This window comes from Ictidomys tridecemlineatus, chromosome 1, assembly GCF_052094955.1.
Source record: "Ictidomys tridecemlineatus isolate mIctTri1 chromosome 1, mIctTri1.hap1, whole genome shotgun sequence".
In the NCBI taxonomy this organism is placed as follows: domain Eukaryota; kingdom Metazoa; phylum Chordata; class Mammalia; order Rodentia; family Sciuridae; genus Ictidomys; species Ictidomys tridecemlineatus.
The window spans coordinates 242,442,137-242,467,320 of record NC_135477.1 but is presented as its reverse complement, the minus strand read 5'-3'; the positions used below and the strand labels follow the sequence as shown (position 1 = coordinate 242,467,320).

The following is a 25,184-nucleotide window of genomic DNA, read 5'->3' as shown; positions in this document are numbered from 1 at the left end:
ATGCCTTTGTTTTAATTTGCTGAGTTATAATGTATATAATTTGTAATTTGAATTCTTCTCCACTTACTTCATATGCATGTTCACAGCTGCCCAATGATTTTTAATCCTAATGATTTTAATGACCATATAACATTCTTTTCTATATATGTAACATTTGCTTACTCTTCTAATATCTGGTTGCTCCCAATTTTTCATGAATATAAATAACATAAGACAATAAACTCTTCCCTCTCATACATTACTTCCTTAACAGAGTTTTCACCAAGTATGTCAAGAATTGTTTAATAGTGACCACCCCAATGGTGCCATTGATGAAACACAGGTTTATGGAGGAAAAAAGAAATGTTAGTGGGAACAGGGTTGAAGTATCAAAGCCTCAAAGATACAGAAATCTGTGACTTAGCTGACCATTCTGGAGAATTTCTTCCCCAACTAGAATCTGCCCAGAATCTGTTTTTACAAACTATGGCTAAATAACTCACAAATGTCTAAAAACTTTAATGATAATATTATATTATTCTTTAAATGAGGTTCAAAGCAGCTGCCTTATCAAAACCCAGACCCTTAAGCACCATTTTGTTCCTGGAAACCAATGGCATTGTTTTTAGTAACAGTCAAGCTCTCTTGGTATCAAGGAGACGCAAATGCCAGATAGTACACTAGATCTACATTTAGGTAATTTTCTGCCCAGAGAACACAGACTAGTTAATTTGCTTATACAAAGTCTAAGTTTATAGCTTGATTCTCCAACCACTTGAGCTAATGAACTGCACATACAAATAATGTCAGTTTGGGTGTAAAAAAAAGTACAACCAGCCCTTTGTGTCCATGTACATCACATCTATGGATTCAATCAATCACATATTGAAAATATTTGAAAAAAAAAACAAACATGTCTGTACAGAATACATGCAGCCACTTTTTCTTACTATTATTTCCTAAACAACACAGTATAACAACTACTTAGCATTGATATAATATTAGGTACTATAACCTAGAGGTGATTTAAAGTATGAAACAGAATTATACACACACACACACAAAAAAAAAACAGAATTACACATGCTATATGCAAATACTCTGTCATTCTATCTGAGGGACTTGAGCATTCACAGAACTTGGTATCCACAGTGGTCCTAGAACCAATCCCCCATGAATACTAAGGGATGACTGTACATAGTTGGACTGTAAATAATGAGCCCTTCAATGACACTTGGTAATGTCACAGTACAATTGAACATGGCCAAGAGGATATTCAGACCATCCTAGTGGCAATACCAAAAAAATATCAATGACCTGTTCTTTCAGTCCACAATATTGGTGGACTGGTAAGCCCTGAGCAGAGAAGAGCTACAGGGATAAGGTGGTGATGAAGAGGCAGTATTTTCATTTTATAATCATTCATTCATGCAATATAGTGACTAGTGCCAAGAACTGGACTAGATGCTTCAGGCAGAACAGAAACATTAATCCCATACCAACTACCATGCCCAAGATGCCAGTTGCCACCTCAATCCACTTCAGTTCACCATGGGGGAAGGGCTGGTGTAGCTTTCCAAATACACTCAAAGAGGCAGGAATCTATAGTAACAGACTCCCTTGACTGCTGGACTTGTAAGTCTAAGGCTTACTAAACAATCCACCTTCCAGCTATCCTCCAGGCAGACAATTCCCTAAGACCTGGATCCATTGCCACAAACTACCACCCAGGGAAAACTGTACCCCTTGAAATCTTAACAACCTACATTTAAAAAACTACATTCCTAAGTCTCAGGTTCCAGATGGCATTGTTAGACTGCCTCTCTTTGTCCCACCTCTCCCTAAAACAGGTCTAACCACTTTGACTTCTGTATACTCCACCCCACTCTTATCTCTGGCACCAAAAGCTTTCAGACTGATAATTCTGGGCCTGGGCTAGCAGGCTTCACTGAAACATGTTTTGGTCAAAGTTTACCTGTGATTGGCATCTTTTAGTTGCCACTGGCAAGTGGAATAAGGAATCTGAAATTCAGTTCCAGGCCTTTATTTGGTTGGTTGGCATCATCTTGTCCTGAGCCCTCCAATGTCAAAAGCCTGTGTTTGGGGTACCTGGAACCTGAGTCCCCAAGGACAAATCCTAATTCCTGCTTGACCTCAGTGATGTGTATGAGTGTTAAAGGCTGAATTGTATACTCGCACCACCCACCCCCCTGCAAAAAATATATATATATATATACTTGTTGAAATCTTTTCCCCCAGTACCTCAAAATGCAACCTTAGTTAGGAATAGAGTCAGTGCAGATGTAATTAGTTAACAATAAATCAGTATGACTGATGTCCCTTATAAAAAAGGAAATCGCCATGTGAAGATGCAGGCAGGGAGAGGGCTGAGACTCCTATAAGCCAAAGAATCTCAAAGGCTACAGGGAAACTATCTGAAGCTAGAGATGGAACAGATTCTCCCTGGAGGCTCACAGGGAGAACCAACTGGCAGACACCAGTGTCTTCAAAGCCCTCTCCCCCAGCACTATGAGATAATGAATTTCTGTGGTTGAAGCTGCTCAGTTGTGGTACTTTGTTACAGTAGCACTAGCAAAGTAGCATAACGAATTACTATGTTGTAGTTTTCTCATCTGGAAAATGGGGCTAAAGATTAATTCTTCTCTAATAAGGAGGAGTAACCAAATTAATTAATAATTGATGTTACAAGGATAGTACCTGGCAGGAAAATGCATTTTAGTGTCAAATAACTATTCCCTAAACATTCTCTTAATCAAATAGATTTTCACCATTTTTGGTTTCCTAATCAAGTTGCTGAGTCAGATGCAAGTCAAAAATAAGCCCACGCCAGATCTCTCAGGAGATGAGGGGCGCTTACCCTTGGCTGGCACAGCCATTGCAGGGTGTGGCTACACAATTTAGAGACCTTCCTTTGTGTATCAACAGGAATCTAGGCTCCCTCCCTGCTCTTCAACCCCACACCCACTCAAATCCCATCCCTTCCTTCCCTGGAGCAACCACCGCCCTAGCCTTGGACCTAGGCCTGACCCCTTTCTCGGGTTACATTCTCTCAAAACCCCCAATAATTCTACTGCCAAAATACAATCATCTCAAAACTTCATTCTTCAGTTTTACTCACCCTACCCCACCCTGGGCTTTTAATACTCTGCAGAGAAGTCCATCCCTCCTAGGAACTCTACTTCCTATTACTTGTCCATACACCTTCTTCTTTGCTGATCCCCTCCTCAAGACTGGTTTCCTCTAGTAACTGCCATCTACTCAGCAGAGAGCACCCAACCCCAAGCTCCCCTCTTCCATGATATCCACACACCAGGGCTGATTTGAATGGTGTGAGCCTTACACTGCTACGACTGTTTAATGAACATTGGTCACATTATCTCAACTGGACAGTAAACTCTTTGAGACCATTCATTCATCACACAAAACAGAGGACTGACCAACACCAGGCACTGCAACAGGCCTTGGCTACTGTGATGTACTGAGGACTTCCTGTGGGCCAGATTTTATACTCATCATCATGATGCTTTAAGGGAGCTACTGAATTACAGATGAGAAAACTGAACATCAGGAAGATTATGTATTACCTGACATCATATGGTATAGAGGGTAAAACTAGAACAAGATAGAAAACAGAGCTGAGAAGTCATACAAAGGGTGAGCTGCAAACAGTATGAATAATCAGATCCAAAGAATGAAGGCACCATCAATGTGGAAGTATGGCAATAAGTTCAGATAAAATACAAGCACTTAAATGTGTATTTCTCATATTTTCTCACATACATATACCTAGTTACTCAATGCTTATTCCCAACTTATATCAAAATTAAATAAGCATCCTACTAAGTTTGTAGATGATGCAACATGATTATGATGAGAACTAGAATTTAAAATGACGAAAAAACTATAGAATTAGGTTTAGCTATCAAAATCGAGCTTAACAAACATAAAGTAAAATTTAAGAGGGATAAAAACAGCGTCTTGTATTTGGGTTCAAATGTTTAAAACATTGCACACATAAATGTAGAGAAACATAGGGCTATACCTGGGGAAAAAAAAAATTTAGCAGTAAATTCCATAAGAGGAAGAGGACAACATGACTTTCTGTACTAATAAAGGTACAGATCTGGGAAGTAGTCACTCCACTATTTTTAATATTATTTTGGAACAATTCTAAAGTTCTGCTTAGTTAAAACTCAGAGTTCCACAATTCAAGAGTCAAACCATCTACATGTTCAGATGAAATCAATGTAATTATGGACCTTTAGATCTCACAGTTTCATAATCACATAGTGACTGAGAGCAAGGATTCAGTGCAGCCTAAAGCTACCTCCGTAAAGTAGAGCTGCTCGCTGACATCATTCCCCAACTTTTCAATGGAGGTGTAAGATCAGATGCCGATAGCTCCTATCTGTGAAAGCAACCTCAAAATTACAACTGTAAAGTGGTAACTTGAAACAGACCCTTGTTAAACCCTTATCAGATCAGGTCACCCAGTATATTACTAGACTTAAAAAGGAAAAGCCTGACTGATTGCCTAATGTCACCAGCTGATAACACCCAGGAGCAGTTTCCATTCCTAACATGGAAAAAGCATTTAACCTCACCTAAAACAGCATGCTGCAATAGGTTTCTGCCAATACAACAATGGGTATTGAACAAGTAGCAACCAATAGTCACTTCTGGGTGAAAGTAGGAAGTCATGCTTTTGGTGCACCTTTAATACTCAAGTCTCAAATGATTCTCTGTGGCTATTTCCTATGACCGAGTCAATTTTCTCCAGTATCTATTCTCTGTTGCCCTTGGAGGTTTGGTTGGTTTCAAGGATACCAGCTAGAGAAAATGTTCCCCTATCTCCCTTGCAATTAGGCAGAAGCATGTGACTAAGCTCCAATCAGTTCTATGTGGGTGATAATCTGTGCCCCTTGGGTGCACATCCTTTAAAAAGGAAAATACTTGTGCTTTACTCTTTCTCTTTGAATCCTGACTATGCAACATGAGCAGCCAAGCCCAACAGAATTATCATGCAAGACTTACATCATTTCAGTTTTTGTAACAACATTTTAAAAAATTAATAAAAGAAGTGAAATGAATTTTACTAGGTTTATTAATCTGGTGTGTCCAGGATTAGCATTTTAATGTGTGATTATTGTAAATTTGCAGATCACATTATAAGCCATTTTATATTCTTTTGTTGCGGGGTATGAAGTGTTTGAAATCTGGTGTGTATTTTATGCTTATAGCACATCTCAATCTGTACTAGCCACATTTCAGATGCTCAAGACCCACATGTGGCAAGTACCTTCTACATGGCACAGTGTAGCCCTAGAGGGAACAGAAGGACATCAACCGTAGGACTTGGATCCCTCGAGGAATCTATGGAATAAAACTACCTTGCTGGCCCTTACATTGCTTAAAACTCTTCATTCAGAAGAAAGCAACTTCTATCTTGTTTACATCACTGTATTTCCGGGTATTTTGTTATAAATGCTTATCTTGTTACTAATCAGTGCAGCCATTGGAATCTCATAGAAAAACCTGGTAGTTTCTCAGGTATGAAAAAAATCTTCAAAAAATGGAGAGCTACATGGCCAGGCATGGTGGTGCACACCTGCAATCCCACCAGCTCAGGAGGCTGAGGCAAGAGGATCACAAGTTCAAAGCCAGACTCAGCAACTTAGCAAGATCCTGTCTCAAAATAAAAACTAAAAGGGGACAGAGGGCTGGTTATGAGGCTCAGTGGTTAAGTGCCTTTGAGATTCAATCTCTGGTACAAAAAAAAAAAAAAAAAAAAACAAACAGATTCATGAGTTTGCACTGATTCTCATAAAAACAAAAAAACAAAACAAAACAGAAAAACCTCTGAAAACATAGGTCAAGTCTGATAATTGCCCCCAAAACACCCTCAGCAATAGGAAATACACTTCAAAATAAACACAGCCAAGGAGAGCATGTAGTTCCTTAGACTTTTTCTTGTTCTTCTCTCATAGTATAAACCTCTATATCTCTCAGCAAACCAGCCTACTGGGCAGTCTAAAAAAAAGCAGAGAGTTAGAGCCCATCAGACCATTCGGCCTCTGAAGAAAATGAAAAACAAAATCCTTTTCAGGAAGTATTTCCCCCAAAAAGTGAAACTGTTTCCATTTAGGCAATGGAAACTAATAATTAAATAATCAAGTTGATCAGAGCATACTTTCTTTTACTAAGGGGAGGCAGAGGGCTAGCATCATAGCTCAGTGGTAAAGCACTTGCCTAGCAATGTATGAAAGCCCTGGATTGGGTCCCCAGCACCAATAAAATAAAATAAAAGGAGGTAGGGACTTAAGAAAAAGCAAATCCAAAGCTACTCATTAACATCATTTTTTTAGACATACTGGGCTCTTAGACCTTTAAGTAAAAATAACCACTGTCACACAGCAAAAATCTCTAGATAGAAACTCAATCAAAAATCTCCACAAAACGATTCAGAGGCAATTCCTATTTTACTCACAAGGAGAAGTTAACTAAAGAATTTTTCAAATAAAATACATGTAGGTCAAAAATAACCTTCATTCAAAATGACTAGGCAACTAATTCATAATATAGAGATAAGAGATCATGACACAGATGACTCATTGGGTACACTATCAGATTTCCCTAAGTTTAGGGGCCAGGATCTGGGGTTTCATAGTGGTCTGTAGCGGAAACAGTATCATGCTTAACCAAGAAGTATGGTGGGGTAACTGGATTGAATCTGTAACCCACATAGCCAGACACTGGACTCCATCTAGACACAGAGGTGTCACTGGCTCTAGTAGAAGTAACACCTGCTCTTTTCCCCTTCAGAACTGAAGACTGAAATGCATGTGGCTCTTAGAAAACAAACAACCCCACATTGTTCCATGTCCTCCTCTGCCACTGGTGAGTTTTGCTGCCACAGACAGGCCTGGGCAATACAAAAATCATCATATATATCCTAGTTAATTTTAGGGAAATAGAGCAGAATTTACTCTCTGAGGTCTGACATTTCAGAATTTACGAATGCCCATTCTCTGTGTGAGCAGGCGTCTACAGCAATTAACAATGCAAGCTCCCGTGTCGAGAAATATCAAGGTCCCAATGTCTCTGCCATTTACGAAACATGTGACGTTAGCCAACTAAGTCATCTTCCTTTGAACTTTTCTTCCCCTGTAAAAAACTATCACAATAGTGGTCTATTTACTGGATAGCGTTTGGTGCACAGCATATGATAAAAAGCATGCGAAGGGCTTGGCACAGTGCCTGCCACTTAGCATTCCATATATATAAGAACTCTTCTCTTTATTACTATCGTAGGAGGTCAGCCATCGCCATCGATACGTGTTCATTCTTGTTATCAATGTTATGTATTAGGTAGAGGCACCCACTGGAAAAGTGTGATGCTTCCACCTCACTCTCTCAGACGCTGAAAATAGTCCCCACAATGAAGGAGTTAAGGTCTACGAGTGGGGTGCTCAGCAGAGCTCAGCATGGGGAGGATGGGCCTTTGGAGAAACTGCTCTAGGATGGAAAAGGCACGGAAGTGGATGTAGAAGACAGGTCAATGACTCCTACCCTCAACTCATTTGCTCAAGTCCTAACACAGCTCACTCAGTATGTGACCTTATTTTGCTTAAAAGTAGTTTTTTTTTTTTTTTTTTTGTTTGTTTTTACAGAAAACCCTACATTTTCAAGTTAAAAGGAGGTCACTGGAGTGGGCACTAATCCAACATGACTGCTGTCCTCATAAAAAGGGGGAACTTGGACTCAGACATGCACACAGGGAGAATGTCATGTGAAAATAAAGACTGGGGTCTCCCAGCCAAAGATCACCAGCAAACCACCAGGATGCAGAAGAAGGTCAGGGAGAGATTCTCCCCGACAGTCTCACAAGGAACCCTCCCTGCCAATACCCAGATCACAGCTCCAGCCTCAGAAATGAGATTACAATAAATCTCTGTTGCTTGGGCCACCCAGTTTGTGATACCGTGTTGTGGCAGCGCCAGCCAGCTAATACAAGGTGAAATCAGTCAGCATTCAGGCCCTCCATTTAAAAAGGGCTGACAGGACCTGGAAAATATGCTGCATGGCCTGAACCTGACTGAATCTCTCTCCAGAACTTTACTGGAGTCTCCTGCCTCCACCCAATGGGGTCATCATTGATAGATTTTAATATTACGTCTAACACAATGCATTTGGCTAAGGTTCCTTTGTCTACAGAGAGACTTGGATTTGAAATACTCCCATATTTTTTTGTGTGGGAGAGAGGGAGGCTCAGGCATGTGTAAAAACATATTATAAATGACTAAAAAAACTCCCTTGAAAAAAATACCTTGGCAGAGATGTGGGTTGTCAACCTTCATGAGAGCTGTTATCTCAACAGGCAACAAATTCAAACCCTTGACTGAGCAGGAAGTGTCTGGTTCCTCAAGATTCATAGGGTGTGTGCATTCCCTTGGCCAAAGCTGCAATAGTTAGCAGCTGCTACGTAAAGGTACACCATCAATTTAATCCTTTGTGGAGCCAGTCATGTTGAACTGGCTACTTTTTTTTTTTTTTTTAATGGGATGTCTGCTGCTTCCCTATTATAATGGAAAACATAATTGGGAACAAATCTTTCAAAAAATTAAACACACACCCACAATGTAAACTGTGAAGCACTCCATCACATTAGAGTGACATTTCCCAAGATTTGTCACAAAGATCTTTCAATTCCATTTCCTATCCTTCAACCTCCACCCATTTCACTCAAGGCACTAAAAATTGGCATTTGCAAAGAAATTCCAGAAGCCTGAGCATTTTAATAGCAGAGGGAAATCCCAACCTTTTTGGCCTCACTTCTCACGATGACAGTTCATTTTTCCATGTGAAACCACATTCTAGTTGCTGCAAATATTTAAAGAGGTAAAGAAGCCACTTTCAAACTAAAAGATAAAAGATATAAAATAATGGCAGTCATAAAAGATATGAATAATGATGACTAGAACTCCGTGTTTGCTTTATAAGCATAAAAGTCAGTCTATTCACTTTTAAAACCAGACAGAAAACTTTATAGTTTTCTTATTGAAATATTCAGAGCCATGCTACAGAACTCTCTTGGCTTCCTGAAGGCTTGCTATTTTGCAATGCCAAGAACAACTTCTGACACTGGGTCTGCTCACTGTGCTAAGCCTTTCCCCCTCTTCTGACCATCCTTCTCCATCCTATCCATCCATGAGGCCTGGGTAAAGCCCCACCTCCATAAATTTAGGTTTGCAGCCTTGGCAAACCTAAATTCCTCCCAATTCTCCATACACAGATTCACTCCTCTGAAAATCAAAAGCATTTATCACCTGGCTTCACAATCTAACTAGTTGTACCATCTTGAAGGTCCCTTTCGTATTTATCTTTTATTGGTATTTTGGCTTAGTTATTTCCTGCATGTGTTTTTCCTTCTCCTAAGTTTACCAGCTCCTTAAAGGCAAGAGCTATACCTTGAACTTCTCTCTTTGTATGAAACCCAAGTGTGAGGATTCTCAAAACACAGTGATAAATGCAAACTTTAAAATGTCATCCACCACAGAAACTCCTAAAGTCTTTTAGATTCTGTGACTTATCTCTGGGGTCCCCAATATATTTAGGAATCAAAACAAACAGACGATGACTTGTCTAATCACAGCCTGTAGAATCAGGCTCAGTCCCCTATTAACTCACATAAACCTTCCCTGGATGTGAGCCAAAGTGTTCCAGAAAGACATTCTGATTAAATCTACCTGGACAATGATCCTGAAGTAGCAGTGACCTGAAGGACATCCACAGAGTGCTCCTTTGGGCCACTCTTGTCCATTTTTTTTTTTTTCCACTCTAGGATTTTGTACTCAATGGCCACAAACTGATCTGGCTGCAGACCTCCCAGACACAGACTGGCTGAAACATGATCATGGCAGTGGGTCACCTGTCATCTATTTATGTAAGCGTGAACCTGATCTTGCTATCCTCATCTGCCCACCCCCAGCAATACAAAGAACTTTTTCTTTCCCTTTCTTTCTCAAACAAAGACAAACAGGAAAGTTGGGTGGCTCATGATTTTGGAGATTAAAAGAGACCACTCCACTTGCTTCGTGTAAAGAAGATTATAGAGTTTGGCTCAGTTAACTAAATGTAATCATTTGTAAACTTGTTTTTCTTGCAACAAGTAATACACATCTATATGTGTGTGTACATAAACCAAAAACCTCAGCCTGAAAAGAAAGCAAAGTGAGCTTCCCTCACTCATTCTCTCCTCACCCTCCGTTTCCCTCCTTAGAGAAAGTAATTCTTACCAGATTATTCTGCCCTCTGGATCCTATGAACCTTTTAATCTTGTTTGCGTTTTCATCAGGAGAAAAGAATAAGTATTTTCCAGGCACCTCCTGAGCACCAGGCCCTGAGATGTGTGCTCCACATCCATTAGTGCATTTAACATTTACCATAATTAAGAATTATTAAAAATAATTAATAGTTCACCTTGAGAGGCTGATGCTGGGATTTCCTCCAATTTCAGGTGAGCAACCCAAGGTTAGAAGAATATGAGACTCTGCCAAGGCTGCAAACTTAAATTCAAATTCTAAGTCACTTTGTCTAGCTGCTACCTAGATAGTTCTGTTTCATAAAACAGAATCTCCATCCCTAACTTCTTTTCCCAGGAAACATGGGCCAAGGGATCCAAAGACCTTGGCACAAAAACTGGTTCTACAACTTAGAGCTCTAAGAACAGGGACACATGACTGCATCTCCCCAGGCCTCAGTGTCTCCATCTGCAAAATGAGCTTAATAATAAAACCTACCACACAAAACTTACGGCAAGAATAAGTGAATTAATTTCATGTAAAGAACCTGGACTGGCACCTGCTATTATAGTAACTACTCCATCATGGCTAGCTGTTTATCATTGTTATTATCATATGGCTGGTTAACAAATGGGGATTTGGAATGGTTTCCTTTCCTTGTTAATTTTTATTTTTATTTAGTCCATTTAGCTATGCAGTGGCGCAGCTTGGAGAAACAATTTGGGATGTATTTGGGAAGCCATGTGGATTTGTCTGGCTCCATTAGACCAATTTCCTTTGCTCTCCTCCCCCAGGGTTGCTCTTCGAACATTTCCTCTCTTAGCATTCACTGCCAAAATCATGGCCTTCTCTGCTGCCAAATCCCAGAAGCTTTCACTAGTGTTATTGCTATGATTTTTTTTTAAAATCATGGAACTATTTCAGTTTTTATTTAAAAACTAGATTCCAGCAACACCCTCCCTAATGCCACAAGCTTGAAAAATTTTTAAACTGAAAGTTTATGTGCCTATCACTTCCCCCTACCCATGTTCATATATCATGGAACTGTAATCCAACAAAACTTTGCTAAAATAATCTCCACTTATATAAATGGAAGCTACCCAAATTCTTTTTGCAATGGAAAAAGACACTTACTAACCTGATCATACAATGGACAAACTCATACCTGCTGAACTGGGCAATGTTGTCCACTTAATTGCTTTTCCCTTCTTAATTGAAAGCCAAAGTAGATATGCAGGCTTGGTATCCTATGGCCAGCAGATTATCAAGTCAAAGGAGGTTTCAGATCATCAGATCTAAGGAAGTCAGACTACTGAGGCTCTCCCTGTGGTCAATGGCTAGTTACACAGCTTTGGCCAAGTCATTTCCCATTTCCTGAGTTTCAATTAATTGACCTTAAGAACGAGAAGATAAGATCAACTTTTTCCTAAGAGTTGATCTAGCTCCTTCTTTAAGTGAGACAATATTTTGCCATCACCCCCAAAGCATCCTATCTGGTCTGGGCCATATCAGAGCAGAGCAGTAAGTTCCATATCACTAACACAGCCTTGGCAGATAAGCTTTAGCCAAAAGTAGGTATGCATGTGACATGCTAGTTGTAAAAAACACAGCCTCTACTTATTGCAAAAATGCAGTTGTGCCAAGCTTTCATAATAGAATTCATGGCAAAGCAATAAAATCCAGGTTCACTTTAATTACCTAATTTTAAATACTATCTGGGCATGCATATTTCAAGGGTGATATATCTGGGCTTCCCCCTAATACCCTTCCATAAATTCCTCCCATTCAACAATCCTGCTGGAAGCATCTGGAATGCAGTTAGCATAAGATAGAAATCCCAGTGGAGTTTATAAGGCAACCTTTTGTTGAAATGTCACTGTGTATAAACCTTCTGTTGTGTTATTTTTCTCCATTTTCCCCTATGGGAGACTTTGTTTCATAATTCTGACATCACAACTGGTTCCTCCAATCTAAAGTATTTTATGATGAATAACAAATGAATAAGAAGCCCAGGAATTCAGGGGGAGTGAAGGTAAGGGCAGCAATGCATTTTGTTGTTTTAAGACAAAAGCCTTGACAAAGTTAAACAACTTAAGGTCAAAGATGATACATGCTAATATGTAATTCCTTAACCACCCTCAGAAGAGTTGCTTTTAAAAATGATATTGTGAATCAGGAATTAGGCAACTTTAGAAATGCTAAGGGTTTTTCCTGGTTCTTTAAGATGTTTAGTTCAACTGTTCCTTTCCTCTATAAGACCTAGGCCAACTTTTTAAAGTTAATTTTGAAATCAATACACATAAAGAACAAGGAACGTTAAGCATGCCATTCATAGAAGCCACCCTGAGCTGGGGCCCAAAGTGCTTCTGGTGTCTGTAGTTTATTAACCCAGCACCTTATCAGGGCAGGAGTGGGGGCTGTCTCTGTAGCCCCACGGAACAGAGCCAGAGCAGCCAGACCATGAGTCACAGCGTACTTACATCACTCTTCCTGAACTTGGCTTTCAAACTCTTCATGTTTAGTCCATTCAGCTTTCCAAAGTCCTGGGAGATTTTTCAACACCTAAGCAGAGAATGAATGAATGAATGAATGAATGAATGAATGAATGAATGAATGAAGATTTCCAAATAAACTACACATTTTCTATTCTGATTGAATTACAACGTTGGGCCAAGGGCAGGAGACAGGGTCAGAACTCTGACCATGTCAGAGGATGGTTGGAGTCAACACTGGGAGCAGTAAAGAATACAGGTTATTTCCACAACCTAGACACTTCTGACATTTTTAAAATGACCCAAACTTTATTTTTTTTCTTATTTTAACTGACAAAAACTGTACATACATGAGATATAGGATATGGCACTGTGAAATACGTATATACTGTGGAACAGGTAACTTCAGCTAATTAACCTCACATGTATATTATTAACTGGAGTGAAAACACTTGAAAGCTACTTTCTTAGCAAATTGCAACAATGTACACAATACAATGTTACTAACAACAGTCACTATGTTATACAATAATCTCAAACTTATTCCTCTTGACAAACTGAAATGATGTACCCTTTGATTAACATATCCCAATTCCCCCCACCATCCCCTGGTGACCACCATTCCATTTTCTGTTTCTATGAATTATACATTTTTATATTTCACCTGTTAGTTCCCACACATTAAAATGGAACAAGTTTAAGTTCCTGCTTAACTATCACTGTAAAAATTGCTCTATGGGTACTGCTATGGTTTGGATGTAGTTTGTCCACTGGGGTTTCGGTGTTGGAAGCTTGATCCTCAGCATGGTGATTTGGGAGGTGAGGGAATGAGGTAAGGTCTACTGGGAGATCCTTAGGACACATCTTCAGAAGGGAATGCAGTTCTCCTGGAGTGACTTTTTAAAAACCCGATCCTGATCTCTTACTTCCACACACACACTCCCACCATAGTTGTGCCATCCACCAGAGCTGAGCTGATGCCAATGCCAAACCCTTGAACCTCCCAAACTGTGAGCTAATAAACCTCTTTGCTTTACAAAGTTACCTAACTGCAGATATTTCATCATAGTAACAAAAAATGGACTACTACAAGTATTTATTCCTTACAAGTAATTCCTCCACACAACCATCATTTTGCAAGGATACCATCTACTTCCCTTTGAAGAGCGACAATAGCAAAAAATGATAAGGAAAACAGTTCACATTCCAGATGCCATTCACTCCCTATTTATTTTTCCAGAGCTTGCCCCTCCTTCCCCCACCCCCAAGCCCTCTTAAATGCACAGAGCAGTTAGCAAAAAATGCCAGGAAAAACAAAACCTCCCTCATCGAATAACTCATTCCTCAGGGGACCACTCTAAACGGTGCAAGACTCGCCAGGTCCTTATGGGGCCCAGCAATTTTGAGTTGGTGCTGGAAGAGTCTTACGCAATTTCTTCATTTAGGGGAAGTCTGTGGTCTTCTGGAAACTAAATGTTCTCTTTTTCAAGTAAGTATATATGTGATTTTTTTTTCAGTGAAGAAGGTTCCTAGTTTTTATTGGATTCTGCAAGGTCCTTGTCACCCTTCAAAAGTGAAGACCACTCATCTAGCCCAAGATCTTCATTTTCCAGTAGAAAAGCCTCCAAGAAGTCAGGACGCTTGTCTGCAGTCAATCACTGAGCCTGTTTATGATGGAATTCAGGATCAAATCCCAAAGTATGACTGCATGCTTTTCTACTGCTCTATTTAGCTTTATGACCAAAACCAAAAAGCCAGATCCTAAAAGATGGGTGTATTAGTCAGCTTTGGGTTGCTGTGACCAAAATACCTGGCAAGAACAATGCAGATGAAGAAAGGTTTATTGGGGGCTCATGGTTTCAGAAGTCTCAGTCCATAGATGACTGGCTCCAATGCTCTGGGCCCCCAAGGTGAGACAGAATATCATGGCATAAGAGCACTGCTAAGGAAAGGTGCTCACCTCATGGAAGCCAGGAAGCAGAGAGATGGGGGAAGAGTCACAGAGAAGTTGAACCCTTCCAGGGCCCACCTCCAGTGGCCCACCTCCTCCAACCACACCCCAGTGGCCTAGGATTAGCACACAGTTCATCAAACTAAAATGGACTACTTATGTTACAGCTTTCAAGATCCAATCATTTCATTGATGAATATTCCTGCATTGGGGGAGGTTTTAGGGGACACCTCACATCTGAACCATGACAATGGTAAAATATGACACATAATTTATCTCCTTTATTAAATCTAGAAATGTGTAAATCATGGAGTCTTTGCATATAGATTTAAAAATAATCAAAGTGCATTTAGGTCAAAAACGGCAAGACAATCCATGTGAGAGTTCCTATCACATAGTAAGTACTTAACAAATGATTCCTTCAAGTTGTACCTGACCAAAAGTGAAAACAAGTGAAATTTAAACAGTGGTATTCCGGTTGCAAACTAAAGAATGGTAGACAAATGTTTAAAAAAAATCTAGTTGTTATTATTTTTTTGTAAAGCCTTTCAAGGTCATCTCATGTTTCTCTACATTCTGATCATTCTGGACAAAACTGATTTGAAAAGGTAGAAGGCAGAAAATGCAAGCAACTGAATAGCTGTACTCATCCTTGCCTGTGTCCTTGTTGTTACCTCCCAGAAGTCACCCAGCAACTCTCTGGCTTCTAATGTATTCACTTTCATTATTGCCGCTGCCGTTAAGCAGAGCTCTTGGATGAATGGCATGAAAACCCAGTTATCATAAAGCACTTCGATGGCATTCATCTGGAGGCCACAGTTACTGAGACCTCTCCATGGTCCCTTTCAATCTTCCCAGCCTGGAAGAAGTGACAGAATACATGTTGCCTTGGAAACTGTACACACTGTAATTAACACGTTTAATTGCCGACCATTTACACTCAGAGAATTCTGGGCTGGTACCTGCAGAGCAAGGGCAAACTCCAAGGCAAACTCAAACAGCTCCCAGTTCATCTGCAGCAGAAGGACCTGGGAACAATTTGCTAATGCAAAACCTTAATCCCTATCCTATAGAAACTGAATCTCAAGAGGCAAGGACCAGGAATTTCCCTGGATGAATCTTTGTGTACTGGAGTTAGAAAACCTAAAATAGACGTTGATAGAACAGGGAACACACCAGTCAAAGTGGACCTGGTTTATGTACCAAAATCAAGACGGTTTTCTTAGGTCAAAACAAATCACCTTTTAGTGAATAACAACAGAAAAAAATGATAATCAGATATTCCCAAACTATCACTGGCCCATGGTTTCTATACCAACTGTTTTAAGAAAATGGAAATTGTCCTGCCACCTTCTGGAAATAACCAAGGAAAGAGACCAAATCAGTGTAGTGGGAAGAGGAGAAAGGAGAAGCCATGCTGGGATAACCCACAAAACTATGTTGCCCACCAAGGCAGAACTATCTAAAACATTCCTTCGTTAACAGAGCATGAGGTCTTGGGCAATAGTGGGTAAGATTTTTGTTTGAGGTCATGGGGTTTCATAGGTGTTTTGTTAGGGTTTTTTTGGTTTTGTTTTGTTTTGTTTTTTAATGTGTTTGTCTTTGGTTTTCTTCTTCTTCTTTTTAAGCCTGGCAGTGAGAAGTATGCAAACTCTTATTTGAAGAGGATTAAATAAACAAAGTAGCAAATTCCAAAGGATCCCAGGGGAATGCATTAACTATTAAATGAATGTCTTCCTGGAGCCCAGAGCCTGGGTGTGCTATTGCTGGGTGGTCAGTGGGTGTAACTCCACCATGATAGAGGAGATGGGTGTCTGAGGGAAAGAAGTTCTGAAAGCCTAAAGAGTAGTAACTCTAAAAACAAGAACTGTAGTTGGCGGTAATTGGATTTATTAATATATCACTGCTTTCCTGGGATTCCTACCAGGTTCTAACTCCTGGAAGCCATGGCAGTAGGAAGAAACTGGACAGCTAGCATCTCCTCTTACTAAAAATGACCCAGGAGTAAATGAGAGCCTTGCCTTCCTTGGGTGAGTTGCAATTTTATAGCCCCAAGTCTCAATGCCAAACTCCCAAAGCCCAGACAGGACTACAGCCTACTTTAAGTAAAGTGTCATCTAAACAGCACAATGAGGCTATATTAATGGCAGTCCTTAGAAAAACCACTTATTAAGGATGCCTATTTCAAAAGGATTGCACAGCAGCCTCATTTGAGTAAGTACAGAAAGAGGATCACACATCCATAGAAAAAGTTATCTGAATTAACTTCTTCCATTTCAAGCAGACTAAGACACACCTAACCACTGAGCAAAAGTATTAGTTTAGCAAGTGCTCAGTTCAAAATAATTCACCAAAACATGTCATCCTTCATGGGTCACCAATCATTAGCACAGAAATTATGGAGATCAATGAGGAGGAAGCAAAGATGTGCAGCCCCACTGCATTCATTCTCATTCGGAAGACTGGATGCAACACACAGAGTTTTCTTATTAATTTATTGTTCCCTTAAAAAAATGTAATTCTCAAGCATAGCTTAATACCTGATAGCTTTATCTGATATAATTGTAGATGGAATAAAAAAAATCTTTGATAATAACCGTGTAAGCTATATCAAGAAAGTTAGGCTTAAGCATTAAAAAATATGGATATAGGATGATGAAATATTTTTAAAAATTTATAGTAATGGTTGTACAACATGGGACCATACTAAAAACCATTCAGTTGTCCTCTTCCAGGAGATGGATGGTATGTGAATAATAGATCCACAAAGCTATTACTTTAAAATGGGGTAACTACCCCATTACCTTTTCCAATTGACAGAATTAGGAATATTCTAAGTTAGAAACCTCTAGATTTATTACAAAAGAACTTCAAAGGAACAAAGCTTAATGTGCAATGCTTCTAAAATGCTAAAAGATGGCCAGGCATGATGGTGTGTTTCTGCAATCCCAGAGTGCCCAGCATGCTGAGGCAGGAGGATCACAAATTCAAAGCCAGTCTCAGCAACTCACTCTAAGCAACTTAGCAGAAACCCCGCCAAAATTAAAATAAATAAATAAATACATAAATAAAGCTGGGGATATGGCTCAGCTGTTAAGTGACCTTGAGTTCAATCCTGTTAACAAAAAAAAAGGGGGTGTGGCTGCTCCCAGATTTTCTTTAGCTATTTCTCTACCACAAGCCAGCACTGATTTGAAGTAGTTTCAAACTACTCCTACTCCCCACCCCACTCCATCCCACATATGACCAAAGGACTATTTTCTTGGAGTCTCACTCAGGTATCTGCAACCAGAAGTAAAACTCAGCAGTTCATCATTTTCTAATTCCTTGGGTAATTTAGAAATTCAACTCGATAGGGAGCCACTGCTCCAGATTCAGTGATGCCATGCCTATAAGTTACACTTGTAGTCAAAAATAATCCACAAGAATTAAACAAATAGATCAGATCAATATCTCTGGGCTGCAGGGGCAGCTTGGTGGTAAAGTGCATGCTTAACATGTGTGAGGTCCTGAGATTGACGCCCAACACCCACCCTCCCAAAGATTGATATTTCTAAGCACTGGCTATATTTGAATCTTTCAAACTACTATGGAATAGGGGAAACAGTGGCAGGAGGGATATACTCTAATTCTTCAAAAACAAACTAGTTAGATACCCACGGCCAACTAAGAAATATTAGGGAGATGGTGGCTGTGCACACATTCTTCCCAAATCACAAGAATACAGAAGCATCTGAGAAACCATACCACAGGATTCAAAGGCAGTGGTTTTAAATAATTACGGCAGAATTAGAGGAGCAAAGTAAATAACAAGGTCCTCTAGCTAATCCTTCCATCATGGGGCAGTGAAATTCTTCTACCAAACCCTCAGCAACACCAGAACACTAACACATACCCCAGACGGGATCCAGGAATTTTTCTACCAAGTTAAAAAGTGCTCCAGTCTGAAAATCCACACCACTCACAACAGCGTAGAACAAATATATAAGAAGCTAAATGCTTCTCTGCTTGTTAGAATCCACCTCTTCTCCTTCTAGTGCTTATTTTCTCAGACAATAATCTCTGTGCCACAAAGATGGAATTTTAACCAAAAACTGTAGAAACATCCAATTCTCTCAATCTGGCCAAACAAAAATAATCTGTAAAAGCCCTCTCCAGATCAACGATTCCAATAAAGGTGTCCCTAGTGACACAGCACCCCATGCCATCCAAACTCCTGGGGGTTGGAAGCTGCTTTAAGTAGTGGTGGTGTTTATGAGCTGTGTCATTCCTTCCAGACTAAAGAATATAAAGTGGGAAGCAGAGCCCACGGGATATTGCTCCCCCTTGTCTAATGTAGTCTGTCTCCAGCATACTGTTCTTATCTATAAGACTGAAGTTTAAACATATGCACATTAGGTAATGGGAAGCAGGAGTAGGCTTTGCTGGAAGACACAATTGACCGAGGGATGCATAGAAAGGGGTTTAAAATAAAAAATTTTAAAAAAACCTCATAATTGGGTGTTAAATACTTTAGGAATTTAAAAAGTGAAAATCCTTGAGGGTGGGAAAAATCAGATAAGCCTTTATAATTGGGGCAGAGGTCAAATTGGCCTTCAGTGAAACATGGGATTTGGGCAGGCTGGTGGGGGGGGGGGTGGCATTTTGTCTCTCTCCCAGGACCTGGGACTCCCTTCTTAGATCTTCCTGGCACAGGTCAGATACCTGGGCAATCTCTCCATGCTTCTCTCCTAGGCTGAGTTGATGCCGTGGGAAACTGAACAACTCTCTCCCAAAGAAAGATTCTCCCCCAATCTGCTTCCTTTAGATGCTAGATATGAATAAACGGTTCAAGGTTTTGAGCAAACTTGAAAATTTACACCTGCAACTGATTACTGATTATGTAATTTGGAATAGAGATTTGCAGGGCAGAATTTTCATTTTGCACATATATCTCCTAGCCACCGGCATATAATCAATAAATGTTTCATGACTGAACGTATAGGACAAAGATACCAATTGGGAACCTGTGTAACCTTTAGCCTCACCCTTGACCTTAGCAGGGCTCAGCTGAATCCTGTACACTGAGGAGGTGTGTGCTCTGACATGGGTTTGCTCTACTGGGATTTGAATAGAGGCAATAAAATGATTAAGTTTCACCATGTACAAATCAAAACCCCAAGTTATAAAAATTCCATCTCATTTGGCCTATGAAGGCTTAACAAAATGCCCCTCCTGGTCCTGCCTGCCAGCCCCACTCCCTGTCACTTACATTCTCCTCCTGCAACATCTTTCCCAACCTTAGCCAAGGAGCAGAACACTTCGAATAATGGAATGCAGGACTCAGTGGGAGCAAGAATCATAAAACAGAACCCCAGGGCAAGCTCTTAGGATAGATTTTATCAGCCTGATTCTGGAGAGAACTGTGGTGAAAGCCAACAACTGCCCCCAAGGCAACATGCCTGTTATTTCACAGGGAGTTAACCTTACTAGTTAGAGAGCTCCTCACTGAGGACAAATCCATTCTAGACAGGGGGCCTGGGTTTCACCTACAATCTTAGCAAAGGTTTCTTCAGAGTCAACACTTGGTGACCCTTTCCTATGGCTGAATAAATGAATCCATAATAAATGAATGGAGGACACTAAGAATCAAACTGGAAGAACAAGGATACAATAGTCATTTCAAAGAGGCCAGTTCAAGATGCAAATTTTCAAAGGATTTAATGGAAAACTGGTAGCAGGGATTTTGCATGCCTTAACCACATGCAGGGTCTAAAAGCACCAAAATGTGGAGACTGGTGGATCTTTCCCTGGAGAGAATATGCAATGATTTCTACCATTCCTACTCAGCCTCATGAGACGGGTTTACAGGAGTGCTTGGAAAGATGGGATGGGTGTCTGATCCACGCTCAGAAAATCTAAAAGGCAAGAGAGAAACTGACCTATGCTTCAAGGATGAAAACAAAGGAGAGGTTGCTACTGTACTTTGATCAGCCTGAATGTTGGAGACTATCTAGCCATAAATGTGTGCTTCCTATGGGCCACAAGTGGACAACTCACAACAGAGGGTTGTAAGGTGTCGCCGATTCTCTGAAACCCAGTGGATTAGGAGGAGAGCAGAGCAAAGCTGATGGCCTGATGGAGAAGCAACACACCAAAAGCAGCACATTACTTTCTCTGGGAACTGTAGAAGATGTCTCCAATGATGGCCCAGAAGCAGCAAGGAGAGAAGAGCAATTGTCAAAGGCCCCCTCTTCCAGCCTGCTTGGGCTGCCACAGCAATGCACAGTAGTTGGTAGCCGGAATAACAGAAATGTATTTCTCTGAGTTCTGTAGGCTGGGAGTCCAAGGTCAAGGTGTAGGTGGGTTGGGTCCATTCTGAGGCCTCTCCCCTGAGCTTTCAGATGGCTATCTTCTCTCTTCATTTTCACCAGGCCTTCCTCTGCCTCTGTCTATGTCCTCATGTCTTCTTATGAAGATGACAGTCGCATTGTGAGAGGGCTGACCCATAGAACCTTATTTTACCTCACTATTCTATAAAGGCATTTCTAGTTATAGCCATATTCTGAGACTCTGGGGGCACACAGTTTAGCCCATAACACCTCCAGAAAGATTTCAAGAGCAAAATTTAGCTCCAAACACATGTTACACACTATCTAGCACTATCTAGCTACAGTACTAGTCAACTAAGAACTTTCCGTCCTACCCTCGCACCCAATTATATCAGAAAATGATTCCTAGAGGGTCACAAAGCTTGACAAGCAAATGGCAGGGCTTTTGCAAGTCTTACCCATATGCCGGGTAGCAGGGTGAAGTGCAGAAAGTAAGAAAAGGGGAAGTCATTTAACTTTAAATATCTTTGTGGTTTTTTGTTTGTTTGTTTATTTGTTTGGACTTTTTTTGTTTGTTTGTTTTGTTTTTTGGGTTTTTTTTTTGTGTGGTTTTTTTGTGGTTTTTTTTTTTTTTGTACCATGGATTGAACCCAGGGGCACTGAGCCACTGAGCAATATTCCAAGTCCTTTTTATATTTTATTTAAAGATAGAGTCTCACTAAGTTGCTTAGGGCCTCGCTAAATTGCTAAGGTTGGCTTTACACTTGTGATCCTCCTGCCTCAGCCTCCAACCCACTGGGATTACATGCATGTGCCAGTGTGCCTGGTCATTATTTGCAATTGGACATTCTGGACTAAAGATATATAGTTTAGTGGTAGAGTACCTGATTAGTATGTTCAAGGCCCTGGGTTCAATCCCTAGCATGGGAAGAATGAACTAATGAACAAAAAAAAAAAGAAAGAGAAAGATAGGTAGATAGATAGTTGGGGCTGGAACTGTAGCTCAGTGGGTAGAAGACTTGATCAGTATATGCAAGATCCTGGGGTTGATTTCCAGAACAGTAAAAAGGAGGAAGGGGAGAAACTGGACATTTAACCTAAGAATTTCAATCTAACAATTGAAATTCACTGTGAAACTTTTATTTTTAATTAAGAATGATGAGAAAAGTCATAGATTTCATCCAGAGGCAAGAAGTATACTAACTGTACATTCAGACATTGGGACACAAAGTAAAGCAGCTGTGTGATGACATCTTGTCAATCTTACAAATTCACCACACCAAACACTTATGAAGAGTGAATTTAAAAAAAAAAAGCAAATTTCACTGAGTATTAATTAAGGGCTGGGTGTTTTCATATGTGCTTTTGTGTGAATTAACTAAGGTGCAGGTTTGTTAAAAGATTACCCAAATAATAAAGAAGTTAAGAAATGTTTGAGTTAATGAATATGCTAATTACTTTGATTTGTTTACACATTGTGCACACATATCAAAATATCCCAGTGTGCCATAGAAATATGTACAATTAGTGTGTCAATTAAAAAATTTAATTAAAAAATTTTAAAGGCATTAGGAAAAAAATGACATCAATAGTTTCATTTTGGCAATGGATCCTTTCTAAGATGCTTTAATATCTCACAGTTTTTCAAAGAAAACAAACGAGCACATTCTTTTTAAACCATAAATGTCATTCAGCTGTTGCATCACAATAATCAAGCAGTAAAACTCTTCTGAAAACATTAATCTCCCTGTATTCACAACCTGCCTTTATCCAGGGGATGACATTTCTCTTGAGAACCAAATATATCGTTCTTCTTTGAGAATAAAGCCTGCCATCAACTAGGACTGATCTTGGTCCCTGAGTTAGCCGGAGCCAGAGGCACTGATACAAAATTGGACAGGGCTCTGGCAACATTACTATCTGGTCGGTCAAATCTTCTCCTCACGTGCTCCAATGAGCTTAGCAAAGAGAAGTCCTAAGATTACCTCCTGCCCTAAATCCATCTAATTGAAAAACTATTGACTTAATCAAAACCACAACTTATAGAATACAAAGATTATTCTGGACTAAGAAACTCTCAGTGATTAATCCATACACTGAGGTTATCATATAGATGATCTCTAAAATGTCCTGTCTGGTCAATATTCATCTTCTGATGTTCCATATCACTTTCTAAAGACACCATTGTGCTCACCTCTCAAGAGAAAAACTGCCTTGCCCATAGCTAGGGATCAACCTCAAACAGCCAGGTATAGGAAGTCGTCTGTACCTAGGTGTGGGTAAACCGCTTGGGGGCTATCGTCCCAAGACCTGGCCTTGAATTTCACCTATCTTGAAATCAAAAAGAACCTATCAAGTACAGGTCCAATCCTTAAGCATTACTGGTGAAAATGCAAAAACAATATAGCCATTGTGGAAAGTTTGTCAGTTTCTCAAAAAGTTAAATCAAAATTTACCATACGCATTCCTATGAATCTAGCCAGGAGAAATGAAAACACACATCCACAGAAGGCTTGTACATGGGTGTTTATAGAAACAGTATTCAAATTGTGAAAGAGTGAAACAACTGAAACATATCCTAGGTAAACAAACTGTGGCATTTCCACATAATGGAATACTTTCCAGCAATAAAAAGGAATGAAATACCAATCCATGGTGAGCATGGATAATGCTCAAAAGCATTATGTTAAGTACAGTCAGACTAAAGACCACATATTATATGATTCCATTTCCACCACATGTCTAGAAAAGGCAAATTTATAGAGACAAAAGGGATTAGTGGTTGTCTAGGGCTGGGGATGGATGGTAACAGGAAGTGGCATGAGGAATCTCTCTAGGATGAGGGAAATGTTTTAAAACTAGATTGTGGGGATGGCTGTACAACTTATTAGAAATCATGAAATGATACACTAAAATTGGTGTTTAAATTGTAGCAGGATGTAAGTGAAGATGTTTCTTAAAAGATGAAATGCAAGCTGGTGAGGTGGTACACGCCTGTAATTCTAGCTACTTGAGAGGCTGAGGCAGGAGGATCACAAGTTCAAGGCATTGTATGTATTTAATGCAAAAAGTAAAAAGGAGGTCCATGTGCAAAGTGTTTGGTTATGAAAACTATCTTTAGAGTGAGAAAATAGGCTCTACTCGTGGTTATATTTAACCCCTGATTTTACTCCAGGAAGATTTTATTGCCAAAAGTTGACTTTCTGTATATTTCATTGGCTCTTTGACTCAGTTTCAAAATAGGGACAACTTGGACTCTTCATATTCTGGAATGTGGAAAATGTCATTTACAATGATCACAGTCGTTCCATGTGGGGTGCTAAATCTCTTTACCCAGTTATCCAGTGTCTTGAATACTCTTCAGAATAAGGGACATATAAATAAGTTGACAGCTTCTGTGAGTACGGATGTCTCCAGGATAGGAGAAAGGGAGCGCATGGAGAACCCTAAATGATTTCTACTGTTCCAACTGTCACATCTGGACATATTTTGAGCCCTGGGGGTTCAAACAAGGATGTTTCTCATCTGAAGCCCAACAAGGAGGGGGTGCATGCTCCCTTACAGGCAGGCCTCTTCCTTCCCTTTAGCATACACTGCTCCTATATGCTGTGGTCATGCGTCTGTGACATTGGGTTTGCTTGGCAGAGCCCAGCCTTCTTTCTCTTCTCTCCCCACCCACCCAGGTCATTCTGGCAGTGGCTGCTCCGTAGCAATGGGAAAGTATCATCAAGACTTTTCAGAGAGACTTGGGATTCTTGGCATTGGGGTCAGGGGAGTGGAAACTTTCCTCTTTAATGAAGAAGCTGAAAAATGTGAGCCTGGCAGCTTCCAGGACCCAGTTCTAGGCTGTGCAGAAAGCCGGCTTAAGACACCAAGGGAAGAGCAGGGGAGGGGGCTGCTTCCAGTGATCCTGGAGGCCCTGCTAGTTCTGTCACTGGCAATGTAAGAATACTGATGGATGCTTTGGTGCCTTCTCACCCACTCAGTCAGGCTTAGTCTATCATCTCAGACAGTGAAAAAGAGCTTCCAGTTGTAGTGTGTGTGCAGTCTGTTCAGCCCATCTCTGAAGTCAGTAGCTAAATTTACTTCATGAACCTACCAAAGTGAAATATATACTCTCTGGAAACTA

The 25,184-nt window shown here is 40.1% G+C and overlaps 1 protein-coding gene across 4 annotated transcripts in view; it reads right to left on the bottom strand.

The window, feature by feature from the left end:
* Positions 1–25,184, bottom strand: part of Rai14 (retinoic acid induced 14) — a 136,348-nt gene that overhangs the window by 97,867 nt on the left and 13,297 nt on the right. For all 4 annotated transcript variants that reach the window (XM_078017255.1, XM_078017258.1, XM_078017253.1 and 1 more), the window contains exon 2: positions 12,782–12,863. In XM_078017255.1, coding sequence (XP_077873381.1) covers positions 12,782–12,817 — 36 coding nt within the window. In that variant the 5' untranslated portion in view covers positions 12,818–12,863. The remainder of the gene's footprint in view (positions 1–12,781; positions 12,864–25,184) is intronic.